The sequence below is a fragment of the Natator depressus genome, chromosome 4 (genome assembly GCF_965152275.1).
Source record: "Natator depressus isolate rNatDep1 chromosome 4, rNatDep2.hap1, whole genome shotgun sequence".
Classification (NCBI taxonomy): Eukaryota; Metazoa; Chordata; order Testudines; family Cheloniidae; genus Natator; species Natator depressus.
In genome coordinates this window covers 84,601,616-84,621,324 of record NC_134237.1, presented here as the reverse complement: position 1 = coordinate 84,621,324, position 19,709 = coordinate 84,601,616, and the positions used below count along the sequence as shown (strand labels likewise).

Here is a 19,709-nt window from a genome sequence, read left to right as displayed (position 1 = left end):
AGGGGGTGAGGAGAGCTGGAGATTAGAAGGTGAGAGTCTGAGTATAAGGTGATGAGTTTCAGAGTGGTAGCTGTATTAGTCTGTTTCAGCAAAAACAAGGAGGAGTCTTGTGGCGCCTTAAAGACTAACAAATTTATTACAGCATAAGCTTGCGTGGGCTATGACCCACTTAGTACAGTTTTGGAACATTTATCTATCTCTGGTCATACACAATTTTATTTCTCTTAAAACTATATTTAATAGCTCAACTTTTTACAGCATGTGTATGTATGTATGTATACAGCACTGCGTATGTAGACATATTGACAGGCAGGGGCAATTCTGCATTGTTTGTTATGTACATAGTAGCTCTGTTCCTGGATCGGAAGATAAACTTGGCTTGTTTTGCAGCTTCAAGAGATATTTAGAAAGAAAAATGAGAAGAGAGAAAAAAAAGGAGATGAAGAGAAACGTATAATGTTGGTAAGTAAAATTAGAATAGCTGTAGGTTTGTGGTTCTTGGATTATTTTATGTAGCTCAAAAGTGTGGTTATATTTATTAGTTAAGAAGAATATTTATTTACTGTTACTAATCACTTTTTAGATTTCTGGACAACACCAGGTACCATAGTGAATCACATAACTCCTAACAATATAAAGGGTTGATTTGATTCTAAGCCTGTTTATTGAGTGGAGAATAATAGGTACTCCTGGAGGAATTCTGCATCAAAAAAATAAAAAATCTATGCACAATATTTTAAAATTCTGCAAAATTCTGCATATTTTATTTGTCAAAATAATACAATATAATCACACCGGTTTCAATTAGTTTGGTAATTTATTTCAAAACGCATGTGGGCAAGTCCTAGGGACAAGTATGTATGTAACAATATAGACAACAAAAAATATTCAGGAAAAGAAACATACAGTATTTCCCACATCCATCAGAAGCAGTGCAAAGGCTTTGGGGAGTCAGGGGAAGTAATTGCTGGGAAGGAGCCTGGGTGTGGTTGGGAGAAATATGTCATGGAGCCTCCCCCATGAAGACCCTGGTTGACCCCTAGCCTCTCTCAGTCAGGCACATCTGCCACTGTCCCCATTTGTGCCTGCACCCCCACTCAGCCATCCCGTCTCCCTGCAATCCCCAGGTGTCCCTGCAATCCCCATGTGTCTCAGTGATAGGTCTCTACCAGTCCTCCTTTGAAAAATGGGTGGATTCATGCACTGTGCAAATCGATTGGGCCAAAACCCCACAATATAGGTACCACTTGGATATATCTGCTTCTTATCCCTTTATGGCTACCATTATGGCTACTTGGGGCTGTAGATTCTAGCCCTCAGCTCAAGAACTGTTTTGTGTACAGCAAAATCCTTTTATTTATTTATTTATTTGAATTTTAAAAGCATAACGTAAAAGCAAATTTATCTGGGGCTGTCTGTGTGCTCTCTTCCCAGAGCTTGGCTCCCAAACCACAAGAAACTTGAATTTTAGGAGCTACCACATTTTTGAATAACGCAAGCACAGAAAAGAATATTTGTTCATCCTAAGGGACACAACTTTTTTCACATTGGCAAAAAATTTAATTGCTCAGTTAATTTTGTTGACATGTTTAGGCCAAGTCTAAGCAAAAGAAACTTCATCCTAGAAGGAAAACTTTTGAGAATGTTACAGAGATAAAATAGGGGGGTAGAATAGCATAATTCTTGTAACTTAAATTTATCATGGTTGCAATGATAAACCTATACTTTTTTCTGTTTTAAGAGTCTTAAAAACAAGATGTAAAAAAAGAACCATTTGCTCGCCACCATTTAAAAAAACATACCAACATTTCTAGTAACGTGTAAATAAAGACTTGCCTGTCTTAACCTATTCTGTTGTCTTCTTTCTCTTTCTTTTTGGTTTCATTCTGAAATGTGGTACTTCACTTCACCATTTTTGCTGTATGTCAGCGCCTTCAACTCTATGGATATCATACTTCTACTAACAGTGTATGTACTCAAAATTTTTCTGTGTATATAGTTTTCACCAGTGAGATGGAATCATTTGTTATAACAATTGGCTCTTTATCAAGTAAATGAATTTTGCTAGTATAGGGTCTTGTTAAATCAAAAATATACTCTATCTTAACGGCCATAGAAGGCTGCACATACTTGCTACAGGCATAGAGTAACAGACTGGCCCATCCAGAGGACAGATGGATGCCTCTGGATAGGTAAAAAGGAGAAAAAGAGCAGGTGTGTATTAGGGAGTTGTAGACCTGCTCTGGGTGGGGTGGTGACCCCATGTAAATAAAGTCCCACAACAACAATTAGTAATAAAAATTCCATTCCGTTTTATGGGACATAACGGTAGAGCCTTCAGTAATAACCATATTCCTTGGGTTCGGTCAGTTTCCCAGCATCTTATCCTAACACAGCACAGAGGAAGAGAAGGTCTCAACCATTTTTTTCTTGCACTGTTTGTGCATAAAATAAAACAAAACTACTTCAGAGTAGGATGAGAACAGGGGCTGTTGGTAGAGAGGAAGCCCATAGCCCAAGATGAGGACAGACTTTATTACACTTGATTAGTGTTTGGGCAGAGGGTGGAAGGAATTTTCAGATTGACGAACTCTGTCCTTTGACCTTGGCTGAATGTCCTTTCAGAGCAGAGCAGATTTAGACTCCTTTAAATAGTCCTCCCTGGCTCCCTAGCATAAAAAAGCCAGAGAAGAACCCAAGCCTCAATCTTCATGGTTATATGGGGAGGAATTCATTCTTTTGAGCCAGATTAGCATGATAATTAGGATGGATGGAGTTTGTGACTGCATTTATAGAAAAGGGGCTAGGATTTGAAGTTGTATATACAGTTCTGTTTCCCATGACTTTTGTAGCTGTGCAGCATTAACAAGAATAAAAAATGGTAAGAACCTTTTTATCTCTGAGCTGAACACATATGCAGTGCCATTTTTACATAGTACTGTTTCTGATCATGCCTACATTTTAACTCTGTCACTGTGTATTTCATACAATTGTGCCCAGGTAAGGCAGCACAGACATGTTAAATACATACCTGTTCAATAAGATGATAGTAAGGCAAAAAGTATGCACTATAGTCTTGACTTGAAGTCTATTGAAGCCTTTCTTTTGACTTCAGTGTGCTTTGGATCATGCCCTATGTAAGCGTGAAAGACTTAGTGCTTCATGTCTCTATATTTCCTTCCTTTTATAGTTTAACAAAACTTAGTTTTAAGCATTTCTAAATTTATAATAATTTTCTGACTCTAGTAAAAAAATCTATTTTTATACTTACATTTAGAAAAATAAGTCAGCACAGTAGGGGTTTTAAATAAAATAAATGGGTGAATGGTGAATTAGATCTATTAGCATGCTATGAATGTGGACCTGGAATTGGAATAATGAACACTTTATATTTCTATCATTGAAAGCCCAAACTATAAGGTCCTGAGCACCCTCAGCTCCCATTGAAATCTGGGGCAGTTGAGTGTACTCACAACTTCATAGTATCAAGCTCTGAAGGCTACATCTTACATAAGATGCATCTATAAATGGGTCTGAGTAATTTGATTATTTATGTCTTTTCATATTACTCATGATATTTCTCTGGAGCTAAGCTGGTGCATGCTGTGAATGTGTATTAAGACTAATACAGCATGAGTTGCATGTGGGTTTTGACTAGCTGAATGCAATCTTATTATTGAGGATTATTATAAAAGTAACATGTAGAAAAATAAAATGTGCATGCTTCAGAAATACTAACTTCATCAGTAATTAATCAGTTTTTGTCAGATAAATGAAGTACATCACCAATAAGACAGGTTATTCAATTAATAATTATGTAATAGTATGTGTATCTAAATAAAGGATGAGGCAGTCAAAAGTATATGTAACTTCTTGAGGCAGTGATTTCATGTTGAAATTTTTTTTTTACTTATTTGGCAAATTTTGTCAATATTTTATGGTTTAAGAAGAGATATTCTTGTCTAACTTTAGTTAATTTTTTTAAAAATATGAAGTTTCATAGATTAAAATATACATCATCAACATGATGCATCAGCAGTTGGATCAAAACCAGTTTATCTCTATTTAGATAAAGAGCTTTATAACATGACATTAAATTTGAAATGAAAAGGTTAGGCATACTAATTGTATTAAGTTTTTATCTTTTATTCAGATATTTTTATGAATGTTAATTTTTATGAATGAATAATTTTTATGAATGTTAGCTGCAAAAAATATATTATAATGCACCTAACCTTATACTGGTCAGAATAGTATACAGTTGTTACCTGCAGCATATTAAAAATTGTGGAAAATTAATTTTGGTTTGTGGAGGTCCAATATATGGTATTTAATATTGGGTACTCTCTTATGGATCTTTCTGGAAGCTCCCCAGAATGAGATTCCATACTTCAGACAAGAGATTTCTTCCAAAGTTGAGTGATAGACTATCTTCAGACCTATGTAAGACTTTGGTAATTACAGAGATTGTACTGTGTGGGAACAGTATTTTTATCTTTTTAATGTATGGTCCAAATCAACAAAAGGGATAATGTTCTATTGGCTAAAAATTTCTTGTCATATAATATAATTTTAGATGTTTGTTTTCTCATACAGTATATAAATAAGTGCCAGATTTAAGAAAGGTTACTTTAAAAAGGAGTTAAAAATTATTTGACAAAATTTAAGTTTGTAATGACTGTCTGCTTTGACTTTATTAGAAAGCACAAAATGAATATCTTGTTCATTTTTGTATTACACTTGCTTATAAAATCTTCGTAATTTTCAGAGAAATTAAACAATATACAAGGTTGGCATCTCAACTAATTTAAGTCTTTGTCCTGCATGCCACTACATGCAAACGTAAAATACCTTATTTCTAAGCATATAAGATATTTCTCTTCAGGCAAAAATATTGTGAACTACAATAAGCAGAAATACTTCACCCAAGAGATCTCTGTGAATTTTTTTCTCTGTTCTTTTTCAGTAAGATGACACGTTCGCTTGGTGTCAAAACATTGTTATTGCTCTTCACTATTAAGAGAAAATATATTTCAGAATTCATTTCTGATTTTTTATTCATCTTCAGGCAAATAATAATTAAATGACAGCCTGTCATAAATATAAAGGGAAGGGTAAACCCCTTTAAAATCCCTCCTGGCCAGAGGAAAAATCCTCTCACCTGTAAAGGGTTAAGAAGCTAAAAGTAACCTCGCTGGCACCTGACCAAAATGACCAATGAGGAGACAAGATACTTTCAAAAGCTGAGAGGAGGGAGAGAAACAAAGGGTCTGTGTCTGTCTATATGCTGCTTTTGCTGGGGATAGACCAGGAATGGAGTCTTAGAACTTGTAGTAAGTAATCTAGCTAGGTATGTGTTAGATTATGATTTCTTTAAATGGCTGAGAAAAGAATTGTGCTGAATAGAATGACTATTTCTGTCTGTGTGTCTTTTTTGTAACTTAAGGTTTTGCCTAGAGGGATCCTCTATGTTTTGAATCTAGTTACCCTATAAGGTATCTACCATCCTGATTTTACAGAGGTGATTCCTTTACCTCTATTTACTTCTATTTCTATTAACAGTCTTCTTGTAAGAAAACTGAATGCTTTTTCATTGTTCTCAGATCCAAGGGTTTGGGTCTGTGGTCACCTATGCAAATTGGTGAGGATTTTTACCAAACCTTTCCCAGGAAGTGGGATGCAAGGGTTGGGAGGATTTTGGGGGGAAAAACATGTCCAAACTACGTTTCCCAGTAAACCCAGTTAGAGTTTGGTGGTGGCAGTGGATATTCCAAGGACAAAGGATAAAATTAATTTGTACCTTGGGGAAGTTTTAACCTAAGCTGGTAAAAGTAAGCTTAGAAGGTTTTCATGCAGGTCCCCACATCTGTACCCTAGAGTTCAGAGTGGGGGAGGAACCTTGACACAGCCCCATGAGCATTAAGTGGATTACACTGATAAGACATACTTAAATGATGTCTTCAGTTATGTAACCATACTTTACTACTTGCTAAATTGGGAACGTGAGTGCCGTGAAGGCTGCATATGTTAGCTGAGAAAATATGGTGCTAACAGAATATTGGGAATAATATTTCAAGAGGGATTTTTCCTAAAATATAAATTGTCAGGTCTCCTTTCTAAATTTTCAACTGTCTAAATTTCCTCAGTACATATGACGTTGAATGTGTGGAAAATCAAAAATAAACCTGCAGAATACTCCTCACAACATCTATGTGGCTTTATAGATATACTAAAAATCCTAAAAGGAATCCCACGGGATTCTGCAAAGTGTACAATGGGGCACAAAAAGAATGAGTACTTGTGGCACCTTAGAGACTAACAAATTTATTTGGGCATAAGCTTTCATGGGCTAAAACCGACTTCGTCAGATGCATGCAGTAGAAAATACAATAGGAAGATATATATACACACAGAGCATGAAAAATGGGTGTTGCAATACCAACTATAACGAGACTAATCAATTAAGGTGGGCTCTTGTCAGCAGGAGAAAAAAACTTTTGTATTGATAATCAGGATGGCCCATTTCTAACAGTTGAGAAGAAGGTGTGAATAACAGTAGGGAAAAATTAGCATGGGGAAATATTTTTTTCTTTGTGTAATGACCCATCCACTCCCAGTCTTTATTCAAGCCTAGTTTAATGGTGTCCAGTTTGCAAATTAATTCCAATTCTGCAGTTTCTCGTTGGAGCCTTTTTTTTTTAAGTTTTTTTGTTGGAGTATTGCGACTTTTAGGTCTGTAATTGAGTGACCAGGGAGATTGAAGTGTTCTCCAACTGGTTTTTGAATGTTATAATTCTTGACATCTGATTTGTGTCCATTTATTCTTTTGCGTAGAGACTGTCCGGTTTGGCCAATGTACATGGCAGAGGGGCATTGCTGGCACATGATGGCATATATCACATTGTATTTCTGTAGTTTATGACCATATAAGACCTTTAATAGCAACAATTTATGCTGATTTTAAAAAACAAAAGTAAGGATATTTTTCCCACTTGTAATTGGAAGATTGAATTCAGTTCCCAGTCTTTGTCTCTTCTGCCAGACTGACAGGAGTTGGGAGCATTGAAGGTAGGGAATCAGGCCTAGACTAATGGGGGAAAGGGCACGGGGGAAAGGGCAACAGAACAGTAGCCAAGTTAGAAGAAGCCTTGACTGCCTTCAAGATCACCTTATCTAGTTCTCCTTAGCCAGAAAGATGGAAGCTGTCATGTTCGACCTCCAAAGGTAGTTGTAAAGTGGGGAAGTGGGGCAAAATGTAAGAGATGTAAGTATCTCAGGCCTCTAAAATTGTTGCAGAGCACCTCTATGGCAAAAAGATATGGCTTACAGCTCTTTCAAATAGAGCACATGGTAAATTTGATCAGTGGACACCCACAATCAGGTTTTCTTGCTGTATATCCTGCAGTTAGAACTTAGTCTCTGTGGACCTGATTCTTATTTTCCTTAACACTATTAGGATGGATCTTTTGTTGGAATTAAATTATTTGTAACTATTTAGATAGTTCTATTGGTGCATGTCATGCTTTGATAAATCAGAAAACAAGCTTCCTATCACAAGCAACCTAATCTATTTATATATTAATATGTTGACAAAATTATGAAATTACTAATAATACAAGCTTGCCAATACATTTTCACTTTACATATACTCCAGAATGTTTCTGTTTATAGTAGGGCTGTCAAACGATTAAAAAAATAATCGCAAATAATCATGAGATTAAAAAAGATAGTCTCAATTAATCACAGTTTTAATTGCACTGCTAAACAATAATAGAATACCAATTTAAATGTATTATAAATATTTGTGGACGTTTTTCTACATTTTCAAATATATTGATTTCAATTACAACACAGAATACAAAGTGTACAGTGCTCAGTTTATATTACTATTTTTATTACAAATATTTGCACTGTAAAAAAAGATTTTTAAAAGCATAATCTACAAGTCGAAGCATGAAGGGGCATACAAATGTTTAGCATATCTAGCATGTAAATACCTTGCAACACTAGCTACAACAGTGCCATGCGAATGCCTGTTCTCACTTTGGTGACATTGTAAATAAGAAGCAGGTAGCATTATCTCCTGTAAATGTAAACAACTTGTTTGTCTTGGTGATTGGCTGAACAAGAAATAGGACTGAGTGGACTTGTAGGCTCTAAAATTTTACATTGTTTTGTTTTTGAGTGCAGTTATGTGACAAAAATAATTCTACATTTGTAAGTTGGACTTTCACTATAAAGAAGTTGCAGTACAGTACTTGTATGATGTGAATTGAAAAATACTTTTAAAATTGTTTTTACTGTGCAAATATTTGTATTAAAAATAATATAAAGTGAGCACGGTACACTTAGTATTCTGTGTTGTAACTGACATCAATATATTTGAAAATGTAGAAAAACATCAAAAAATATATATAATAAATTTAAATTGGTATTTTATTATTGTTTAGCAGTGCAATTAAAACTCTGATTAATTCCGACTATTTTTTTAATCTAGTTAATTTATTTTGCATTAATCACTTATGTTTTGTAAAGCCCACATTGTGACTAATAAGGAAATAGATATCGATACTATTACCCTTTTGAAAATGCCTTGGGTTTACAAGGAGTGTGATATAATACTTTTCTTTGTGCAGGGAAAAAAAACAAAAACAAAGGTAAACTCATGCAGTTTTCTTCTTTTTGAAGATTAGTTAGAAAAGATTTTAAAGTGTATAAGCTGTTGTTCTTTATGATTGTTTTGTGGTTTTCAAACAGTTGTGCTTCTTGAAACTTCTACAGGTACTTAAGACAGATGGAAAGGACCTTGTCCCCAGAAGCTATTGGGATACATTGAGACGTAGCACAAGCCAAGCTCTCTTTTCGGATCTTGCAGAGGTATAATAAAACCTCTGTCTGGTCCATGAACAAATTGCCATTTTATTTATTTCCTTTTGTATTTTAGTGTTTTCCCCATTGTTGTGGATCTTCTTTCTTTTCTTTTTAAAATAGTTCTTTTAAAAACAGTGTTTATGGAAAGCTGTCATATGAAATTAATGTGGCTGAATACAGTGGCATTACTTGAAGTTGTCATTTCTAGTCAGCTAGCATTCTCTTTTGCAAGATTTGGAAGATCAAGTCCTATCACTATATCCTTGGTGTTAGGATATTTATCTAATATTAACTAAAAAAAACCCCTGATTTCTATATAACTGAAAAATTAAGAACCATTTTTCATTTAGGGCTTGATCCTGTGAGGTGATGACTTTAATGAGAGTAAAGCGCACTCAGCATCTCTCATGAGGTATCCAAGACTTTGCGGGTTCAGGCCCTTAACTTGCTTTAAAACCTATGGTAGCGAAGTTTATTTTTACAGAAGGTCATGGTCAGCAATATTATGTATGCCTTTGCTAAAGATTCTTTTTAACGTATTGTATTGAAAACAGTGGTGTTTCAGGCAGCTAAAACAATTGCATACATTAATCTCAGTCTTTATCTTTAGATATTGCACAATCATTGTGAAAGACTAGCAATATCTCTATTCCATCAAAAATGAGTGTATGCAGGTGTCTAAATTATAATAAAAATAAAAAGCTTATTTCATTATCTAGTCTTTGAAAAAACTGAATAAACAGAATGTGTATATGTCTTTGTATTGATAATTTAAAAGAGAGTCTAAAGGCCAGATCCTCCAAACTGGCATTTCTGTGCCCAGCTACAGTGTGAAGGAGGTTGCTGTACATTGGGCCAGGCTGGTCATGGCCCCAAGGATTGGCCACGTGTAGCAGCTCCCCAGTAACACCTCTATCTCAAGCCATGCAAATCACAACAGGGACAGTAATGAGGGAAGCATAGGAGCTGCTTTACCAGTCTTATGTCACCTGAGGATTCTCCCACACTGAGGGTAACTCCAGTCAGATGGATTAGCTTGAAGTGCAGCAAAGCTGGGGACAGATTGTCTTTACACCTGTTGTACTTACATGAGCAAAATTAACAATGAGCAAGATGTACAATATTTTAAGATTAGTATTCTTTAGAAGCCTTTTTAATGCGAACCTGTCCAGTAGGCAATTAAGCACATCATTAAAGGTGCGTTACACTGACATCTGTAGACTGCAATAATTAAAACTTACCAGCATCTAGTTTCTGCATTCGTTTAATTCTTCCATGAACATTTGCATAAACCCTCTCGGCTAACATGCAAATCACTGATACAAATCGAATATCCTTGGTTAGCTTCTCAGAGTATTTTCCACTACTCACTAGAATCACATCTGTCTTGCTTCGTTTAAGCTTGAGCTTGCTAGCTTTCATCCATATCCTTATCTCTCACAGACACTCTTAACAAATGGATGATACCATGGACTTTTGTGCTGAAAAAGTGACATAAAGCTAGGTAACACTGGAGTCTGCACTGTCTTACAGCCTCTTCAAGTGCTGTTGTGTAGACTGAAAAGGAGGTTAGAAAAGATTTGTTCTTGTCAGACTCCACAAAAGAGGTCCTTCAACAAGAGGAGAAGTTGCCCATCCTGACTCTCTGGTATCTTTCTGAGAGGAATGAGTGAAGCTATGTAGTTCTACAGCCCACTCCCAATAGGTCAGTGGAGTTGAACACTGCTGAGCTCAGCTTGTGGATTCATTCTGAATGGATATTGAAAATTACTGAAGTTGCTAGAGCATTTGAAAAATATAGGACTGTGGAGAGATGTCTCTGTCTATCAACATAGAATGTAACATACATATTTTGTACTCACTGTAGAAGACTCCCATTGACATCAGCGATTTTAGATCATAGAATCATAGAAGATTAGGGTTGGAAGAGACCTCAGGTGGTCATCTAGTCCAACCCCCTGCTCAAAGCAGGACCAACCTCAACTAAATCATCACAGCCAGGGGTTTGTCAAGCCGGGCCTTAAAAACCTCCAAGGTTGGAGATTCCACCACTTCCCTAGGTAACCCATTCCAGTGCTTCACCACCCTCTGAGTGAAATAGTTTTTCCCTAATATCCAACCTAGACCTCCCCCACTGCAACTTGAGACCATTGCTTCTTGTTCTGTCATCTGCCACCACTGAGAACAGCCTAGCTCCATCCTATTTGAACCCCCCTCCTTCAGGTAATTGAAGGCGACTATCAAATCCCCCCTCACGCTCTTCTCTTCTGCAGACTAAATAAACCCAGTTCCCTCAGACTCTCCTCATAAGTCATGTGCCCCAGCCCCTAATCATTTTTGTTGCCCTCTGCTGGACTCTCTCCAGTTTGTCCACATCCTTTCTGTAGTGATGGGGGGGGGAGGACACAAAACTGGACGCAATACTCCAGATGTGGCCTCACCAGTGACGAATAGAGGGGAATAATCACTTTCCTGGATCTGCTGGCAGTGCTCCTACTAATGCAGCCCAATATGCCGTTAGCCTTCTTGGCAACAAGGGCACACTGTTGACTCATATCCAGCTTCTTGTCCACTGTAATCCCCAGCAGGGCCGGGTCTAGGTTTTTTGCTGCCCCAAGCAAAAAAAATGTTGGCTGCTTCCCCCCCTTTTTTTGGCTTTTACTCATGTTTGCAGTTTGCAGTGTTTTTTGTTTTGTTTTGTTTTGACTGTTTAAAATATTTAAGAAATGAAAACAGAGAATTTGTAGTTAGTGAAATAAAACAATTTCCTACTAGTGTACTCATTTCATTTTAACAAAATCACAACTACAAACAATTTGGGTTCAACTACACACTGTAATGAAAAACGTTAGTGTCTTCCGGTGTGCCCAGTTTCTCATTAAATTAAAAGAATTTATATGAACTTAATTTTTCGGGTTTTTATATTTGCGTAGTCTTTTAATAATTCAGTGAAATTTAAATTTTTTGCAGTGGTACTTTCAACTGAAATTAATGCAAGTCCTGATAAATGCTTCTGGGACATGGTGGACCTCAAATAATTTTTTAGTAATTTCAGTTTTGAGAAACTGCGCTCACCAGAAGCCACTGATACTGGTAATGTTAAAAGAATGCGTAATGCTATAGCAGTGTTTGGAATGAGGTGATTGGGGATGTACGTCCCGCCTGTGGGCTCCCAGCCCGATCTCAGACCTGGCCCCACCCCTGCAGAGGGGACAGTAACCGACAAAGCGGCTGTGAGGCGGATCAGCTGTGGGTAGGGTGGCGGACCAGGGGCGCTAGCCCAGCACCGAGCCGCCCGGGGCAGCGGGTCCCTTACCGGCCGCGGGTCCTGCCCCGATCCCGGGCTCCCCTCCACTTGGCTCCGGCTTCTCCGCCGCTTGTGACACATGCAGCAGGGGCGGGAGGGGGGGAGGAGCTGCATCGCCCCGCTCCCCTGACGGTGGGGGGCCAGGGCAGGGACCGCCCCTGGGCCAGGACCCCCCGCACTGAGCCCGCCGCCCCGGCCCACACAGGGGCTCATTGGTTGACTGAGCGGGGCCAGGGGGAAAAAAAGGATGGCCAGAATGCCACCCCTAGAAATGTGCCACCCCAAGCACGTGCTTGCTTTGCTGGTGCCTAGAGCCGGTCCTGATCCCCAGGTTCTTTTCTGCAGAACTGCCACTTAGCCAGTCGGTCCCTAGCCTTTAGCAGTGCATGGGATTCTTCCGTCCTAAGTGCAGGACTCTGCACTTGTCCTTGATGAACCTCATCAGATTTCTTTTGGCCCAATCCTCCAATTTGTCTCGGTCACTCTGGACCCTATCCCTACCCTCCAGAATATCTACTTCTCACCCCAGCTTAGTGTCATCCGCAAACTTGCTGAGGGTGCAATCCATCCCATCATCCAGATATGGGGTAGGCAAACTTTTTGGTCCAAGGGCCACATCTGGGTATGGAAATTGTATGGTGGGCCATGAATGCTCACAAAATTGGGGTTGGCTGCAGGAGGGGAGGTGAGGGCTCTGGCTGGAGGTGCGGGCTCTGGGGTGGGTCTGGGGATGAGGAATTTGGGGTGTAGGAGGGTGCTCCAGGCTGGAACTGAGGGGTTCAGAGGGCAGGAGGGGGATCAGGGATGGGGCAAGGGATATGGGCACAGGACGGGGTGAGCGATGCAGGCTCTGGGCAGCACTTACCTCAAGCAGCTCCCAGAAGCAGCAGCATGTCCCGCTCTGGCTTCTGCGTGGAGGCGTGGCCAGGCAACTCTGTGTACTGCCCCGTCTGCAGGCGCCGCCCCTGCAACTCTCATTGGCCGCAGTTCCTGGCCAATGGGAGCTGTGGGGACAGCACCAGCATGTGGAGCCCCCTGGCTGCCCCTAAACATAGGACCCGGAGGGGGGACATGCCACTGCTTCCAGCTGGAGCGTGGGAGTGGTGGAAGCCCAGAGCCCGCTCCCCAGCGGGAGCTCGAGGGCCACATTAAATTGGCTGGAGGGCTGGATGTGGCTCATGGGCCATAGTTTGCCCACCCCCGATCCAGATCATTAATGAAGATGTTGAACAAAACCGGCCCCAGGACCTACGTTGGGGCACTCTGCTTGATACCAGCCGCCAACTAGATATTGAGCCGTTGATCACTACCCGTTGAGCCCGACCATCTAGCCAGCTTTCTATCCACCGTATCGTCCATTCATCTAATTCATACTTTTTTAACTTGCTGGCAAGAATACTGTATTAAAAGCTTTGCTAAAGTCAAGATATATCACATCTACTGCTTTCCCCATATCCACAGAGCCAGTTATCTCATCATAGAAGGCCATACTGCCTTTCATTCAAGAATCTGAAGTCTCTTTACAAGATGAATACATATAATTATCCCCATTTTAAGGATGGGGAAATGAAGGTAACTTGACTTTGTCCATGGGTGCAAAATTCATTGAAGAGCTGTGTAAAAGCATATTGAGGGGTTTTTTTTTTTTCATTCAGTGAGACTGACCAAGTGGAAATGGTAGAAAGACTTCTAGTTTTTTTGTTTTTGTTTGGGGTTTTTTTGCTTTTTAACTAATAGGCTAGTACTCACAGTTCTTTAGATATGGATGAATGCAACCTGAATCTAACAAGGTTATTAAAAAAATTTACAGGATGAAAGACTAACTTACTGTCCGATATATGTTCAGAGTGCTTGAGGGAAACTGCTTCAATGTACTTAGAAGGTTAATTGTTTAAAAGATGTAGAAAATCAAGGTATCTCTATTTCAGTGCACTATGCCCTGTAGTGGAGGACAACAGAGTATTAAAGGACAAATAGTCGGGGATTATTGTTTTCCAGTTAATCAGTTCATTTCAGGAGTAGAGCTATCTTAATTGAAGGATATAAAATGTCTTTCTACAGATATATATATTATGCCATCATATTTCTCCCTGGAGAAGAATACAGGAATAAAGAGAAGAATAGTTAGAGTTTGTGAAATATAAACTTGATCATCCTAAACAGACTTTATTAAACTACTAAAGGTATCTCTCCTATTCCTTTAGTTCTTGTACGATGAAAAGAAAGAGTTTTTTGTTGTTACTACTTTTTCTTCCTTTTTTTGTTCTTCAGTATCTTCTCTTCAGTGATTAATAAGTACTACTAGTACATATGAAATGTTAATTTTCACAATAAAATAGGTAAATTTTGAAAACGTTCAAACGTGAATACAGTATGTCATAAAGGATTTGGACAATGTGGATATTAAATCATTTTTGTTATCAATACACCATGCAGCTGAGTAAATGTATTTTAATGTTATTTTGCTATTGCAATTTGTCTCTTCATAATGAACCAAGATTCACATATCTGAATAGTGTCAGTAATGCTGACTCATAGGTTATTCTTAGAATGTGTAGTTTTAGGGCCAGGTCTTAGCTTCATTAGACCTATGCCAGTTTATGCCAACTACGGATCAGCTTCTGCTGCAGAAGTTTTAGTAAACCATCTCTGAAATACTTATGATTTTCACATCATTGCCATTCTTTGGTAAATATATTTTTTTTTTTTGCTGTCAGATCCAATCAGACTAGGCCCTATATTCATAATTGGCAATATTTTAATTCCTACATCTTTACTTTCTCTTGGCGTTTCCAAATCACTGTGTGCGTTTTACATAAGAAAAGCAGCTGAATCTCTTTCCTCCCTGATCTCTCAAGTCTTTATGCATATTTAGGACTTCTTAAATAATAGCTCCATTGATGATCATCATATCCAACCTCTTCTCTTCTCATTCCCTCAGATAGGATAGGGAGCACCCCTTATGTTTCCATTTAATAGTTATTGCTGATAACTTCTTTAAAAAAATGTAGTCTAGTATTTAAACTTTTTCTAACTAAGTAGCCATTGTGACATGGCATATTCACTTGCTTCCCTTCATTTTTCTTGTTATTTATCCAGAAAATCTGACTGATTTCCTAATCTCCATGCCTTGGTTTATTTCAACAGCTTGGTTATACTCTGCCTCTATAGCTATTATTACATGCATTTCATAAAAATAAAGGGGGCATCTGGTATTTGTCTTTACTGGAATTTATCAGGGCATATATGTGTATTTCAAGGTAAGAGTCTTTGTACACATAATCAGCTTTCCTGTTTCTAAGTGTAATGCTATTTATCATTTTACACTTTCAAAATCTTGTTCAGACATTTGGCCCAGTGCTGCTCCCAAAGAAGTCAATAGCAACATTCTCACAAATTACTACTCTGAACATCCTTTACTGGGGATGTGTTATTTCTAAGAATAGGTATCTTTTGAGGACACTTGTTTCTGGAGAAAGGGAATTTATTTATCTGAAGTTTTTCTCTGGAGATTTTCATAAAGTCCTGTATCAAGTCCAATAATTTGGGATAGAACTAAAGCAATATCACTCAAAATGTGTGGCCTGATTGCTTCATTTAAGGGTTGTTTCTAAATTTTTTATAAATCATTTAACTTCTTCATTAATCAGATAGTGACCAAGGTTTCAAAAAAATCTCTTATGCCCTGATCCTGGAAGCTGTGTTCTGCCGGCAGATCTCATGCAGAGCCCCAGTGATTTCAAGGAAACACTGCCCATGTTGAATACGTTGAAGGATCAGGGCCTCATTCTACTGAATCGTTATATCCAGTTCTTAAAATAGTCTTTCATTATAACAAGAGGGTCTTTATGAAAGAGAAAAATGAACACACACATACACAGGTAAATGCAACAAATACTAGTTATATCAAAAATGTGGAATGATACATAATCTCCAAATTCTAATGGGGGTTCTCTCTTACTATATCAATGATATGTCATTTAATAATATGAGAGGTAGTCTAGTTATCTTCACTATTCCCTCATTCCTATGACTCACAAGATGACTCTTTTTTATCATGAGGCAATTATGACCATATATATCATTTGCATATTATAACGTTGCTGTCTGCTATTGAGACCTCACACTATAGGCTGTTCCTGCTCCCAGTGGCTCCAGTATAAAGTATACCATTAGAGATGGTTTGAAAACACACACTCATAGCAATGCTTTATTTTCATGTAATTGCAAAATTGTATCTACGGAAAATGCAGCTTGAGAAAACTAATTTTATATATATATATTTCTTCACATAAATAAATAAATATAAATAAAAATCCTTGGTCCTACCTTACTTTCTAGTCCATTTTCCCCTAAAATTTCTGGTTTTATTTTTCATGCCTTTTTCCTCATGATATTTTCCACTAACTCATTGGGGGGTGGGGGGATTTGTGTGTTGTTGTACTAATTGCAATTAACAAGTGAATGTTTCATATGGAAAGTGTATGATAACTAAAATAACTTCACTGATTTGAATACTATAATTACCTTTCTAACATTACAAACATAGGATGCACGAATTCATATCTTAAGTATTTGCTGCATAATGTATTTCTCCTGACTATAAAATGATTTCTTTGATAAAGTTTCTTTAAAGGAATTAGAGCCTTAACTAATTGTCTTATTCTAATGGTTTTTAAGCGTGCAGATGACATCTCAAATTTGCTATCTGATACTACACTGCTTGTGCATTTTTTTGGCAAGAAGGGAAAGGCTGAGCTAAACTTTGACGATTTTTATAGGTGAGCTTTGATTTTATACTTTCTATATAAACAAAGACCTCTGTATATGTTAGTAAATAATATATACATAATATATCTAGTTAAAGAAGGTAACTCTTTCTTTATAAGCATCTTTTTGTATCAGACATTTCTTTAGCTTTATCTTTTCTGCTAAAAAGGTTTAAAACAAGGATGAAGAAAGTTTTAAGACAATACACAGAATTCAAAATTTGTTAGGTTGTTTTGGTTTGGTTTTAATAAAGGCCAAATAAATATTCCTCTATTATCATCAGATTTTGTAAGCTAATCAATTAGAGGAGGTCATTAGTTATGTATATTGACTCAAAGAAATGCTGCACTATAGAAAGTAGTGTTTGTGGTCCAGTAGGTCAGTGGTTCTCAAAGCCAGTCCGCCGCTTGTTCAGGGAAAGCCTCTGGCGTGCCGGATCGGTTTGTTTACCTGCCGCGGCCGCAGGTTCGGCCAATCGCAGCTCCCACTGGCCACGGTTCGCCACTCCAGGCCAATGGGGGCTGCGGGAAGGGCAGCCAGCACATCCCTGGGCCCGTGCCACTTCCCGCAGCCCCCATTGGCCTGGAGCGGTGAACTGCGGCCAGTGGGAGCCGCAATCGCCAAACCTGCGGAAGCGGCAGGTAAACAAACCGGTCCAGCCTGCCAGGGGCTTTCCCTGAACAAGCGGCAGACCAGCTTTGAGAACCACTGCAGCAGGTGGTATTCTTGCCCCTACCCAGTACTGAATTAATGCCCACTCCTGTGTACTCATGTACTCGGCTGTACTGGGCTGCAGGAGATGCAGCCCTTAAGTTTTTTTTCCCCTTCCCCTCTTCCTGCTTGTTACATTTTCTGTTTAGATCATAACCTCTTTGGGTCAGAGATTTTGTCTTCACATCTATCTCTTCTGCTAGGGACATACAGTGGTTATCATTTAAAAGTAAAAAATTGCCAAAAGATACCATGCAGGTTTTCACAGATCCAGTTGCCTGCCCCCTTATGACCTCTCAGGAACTAGATTGCTGTGAGGGAATCCAACCATCTGGATACTGGATATTTTAAGCTTCCCTGGGTCTTAGCGGGCTGAAGGACTGTTGCTTCTCTTGGTGTCTCTGGTACATTTCCTGAACATTGACTCTGTCTGTTACTGTTTGATGGAAATAGAGACCCTCAGTCCACCTGCCTAGGCCCCCAGGTGCAGTACTGACCCCCAAGGTACTCCAGGAGCTTAAACACATGGCATAGGCACTGACTCCATGTGGGCTGCAGGGCTCAAACATCCACCAAAAAAAAAAAAAAAAGAGGGGTGCTCAGCACCCACAAGGCACCAGTAGGTGGCAAGAGCATGTACATGGCGCACAGTGAAACCAGAAGGCCGAAGACACCCACCAGCAAAAACAGAAGTCAGCGCCTGTGCCTGACACACATGGGCTCCAGAATCCCACCAAGGGTGTGAGCCTTCAGGGTTACAGTTTAATTCTCTCTGGAAACATGGAGTAAGTATAGTATATAACACAGACAGGCAGACTTTGCGCACGTTCTAACACATTAATGTTCTTTATTTAATCAGACAAGAAATAATAAAACTTACACTCATTTCCTCTCACTCTAGCTCACCCTTTCCTTGGGGGACCATCTGTGTTCAGAGAAGCAGGGTCCCCACTCCTCCTGCCTCATCAGCTCCTTACAGCAGTTTACCACATCTTTAAGATGGTGAAAAATGGCCAGAGAGAGAGAGCAAATAGATTAAGTCCTGCCTGTTATAACTTGCCAGTCGTTCTGTCAGGTGACTCCTGAATCAGCCTCCACAGTTGATCCAAGACCCTTGCTGGGTGACTTCATTGTTTGGTGACCTCTCCCCTGATAAACTATTTCTCCTGGTAGGGATCCAGTTTATTCTCTGGAGCAATTAAATTTTAGTGGCTAACCATCCAGATTTAACAGCCTTCAGTTGTCAACCCTGTACCACTACCTTGTTGGAATTTCAGTCCAACATGGAGGTAGCAGGACAACAATGAAGGTGGTAAAGAACTCCATATTCCGAATGGAGCCTGTAGTCTGGTAAAGATACATACTCAGAGTTCACAGTCTCAGAGGGAATTAATAAATTGTACAGACAGATTCCCCAAATTGTTGCAACATGTACCATAATTACTGTATTACCTATTATGAGTGTAGGTGAAAACTGATTCTAATGGTGGCACTTAAAAGAACATTACTAAGTATAGTTGTGCCACAAAAAATTGCACCATTGATCAAATTAAGAAAAAAATATGTTTCTGCCAGATTCAAACAAGTGGAAAGTTTGGCTTCTGCTTCTTCACCAGTACTACCAGTGCTTACTTTTTATATGGTTATCCCTTATCTGCCTAAAAAGGGGTTTTGTTAGGTTTAATTACTGAGTTTGTGAAGTGCTTTGAGATCTTTGGATGAAAGGAGTTGTAGAAGTGCAAAGTACTTTTTGTTCCATATGTATTATATTTGTGCTTTAGATTTATGGATAACCTACAAACCGAAGTTCTAGAAATAGAATTCCTTTCCTATTCTAATGGGATGAACACCATCAGTGAGGAAGACTTTGCTCATATTCTTTTGAGATATACAAATGTGGAAAATACATCAAGTTACCTGGAAAATGTACGTTGCAGGATCCCTGAAGAAAAGGTAGGTGCTCAGATACTATAGTGATGCGCAGCAGATAAAACCCCAAAATCCTAAGGATGAATCCTAGGGCAGGACTTCACTACCCACCGGATCAGCG

General features: G+C 38.7%; 1 protein-coding gene across 4 annotated transcripts in view; it reads left to right on the top strand.

The window, feature by feature from the left end:
* The window catches only part of MICU3 (mitochondrial calcium uptake family member 3), a 146,073-nt gene that overhangs the window by 97,064 nt on the left and 29,300 nt on the right, over positions 1-19,709 (top strand). For 3 of the 4 annotated variants that reach the window (XM_074951342.1, XM_074951344.1, XM_074951343.1), the window contains 5 exons: positions 391-462; positions 1,930-1,968; positions 8,782-8,877; positions 16,859-16,959; positions 19,441-19,612. In XM_074951342.1, the coding sequence (XP_074807443.1) occupies positions 391-462; positions 1,930-1,968; positions 8,782-8,877; positions 16,859-16,959; positions 19,441-19,612 (480 nt within the window). The remainder of the gene's footprint in view (positions 1-390; positions 463-1,929; positions 1,969-8,781; positions 8,878-16,858; positions 16,960-19,440; positions 19,613-19,709) is intronic. The other variant, XM_074951345.1, reaches the window with a different exon arrangement.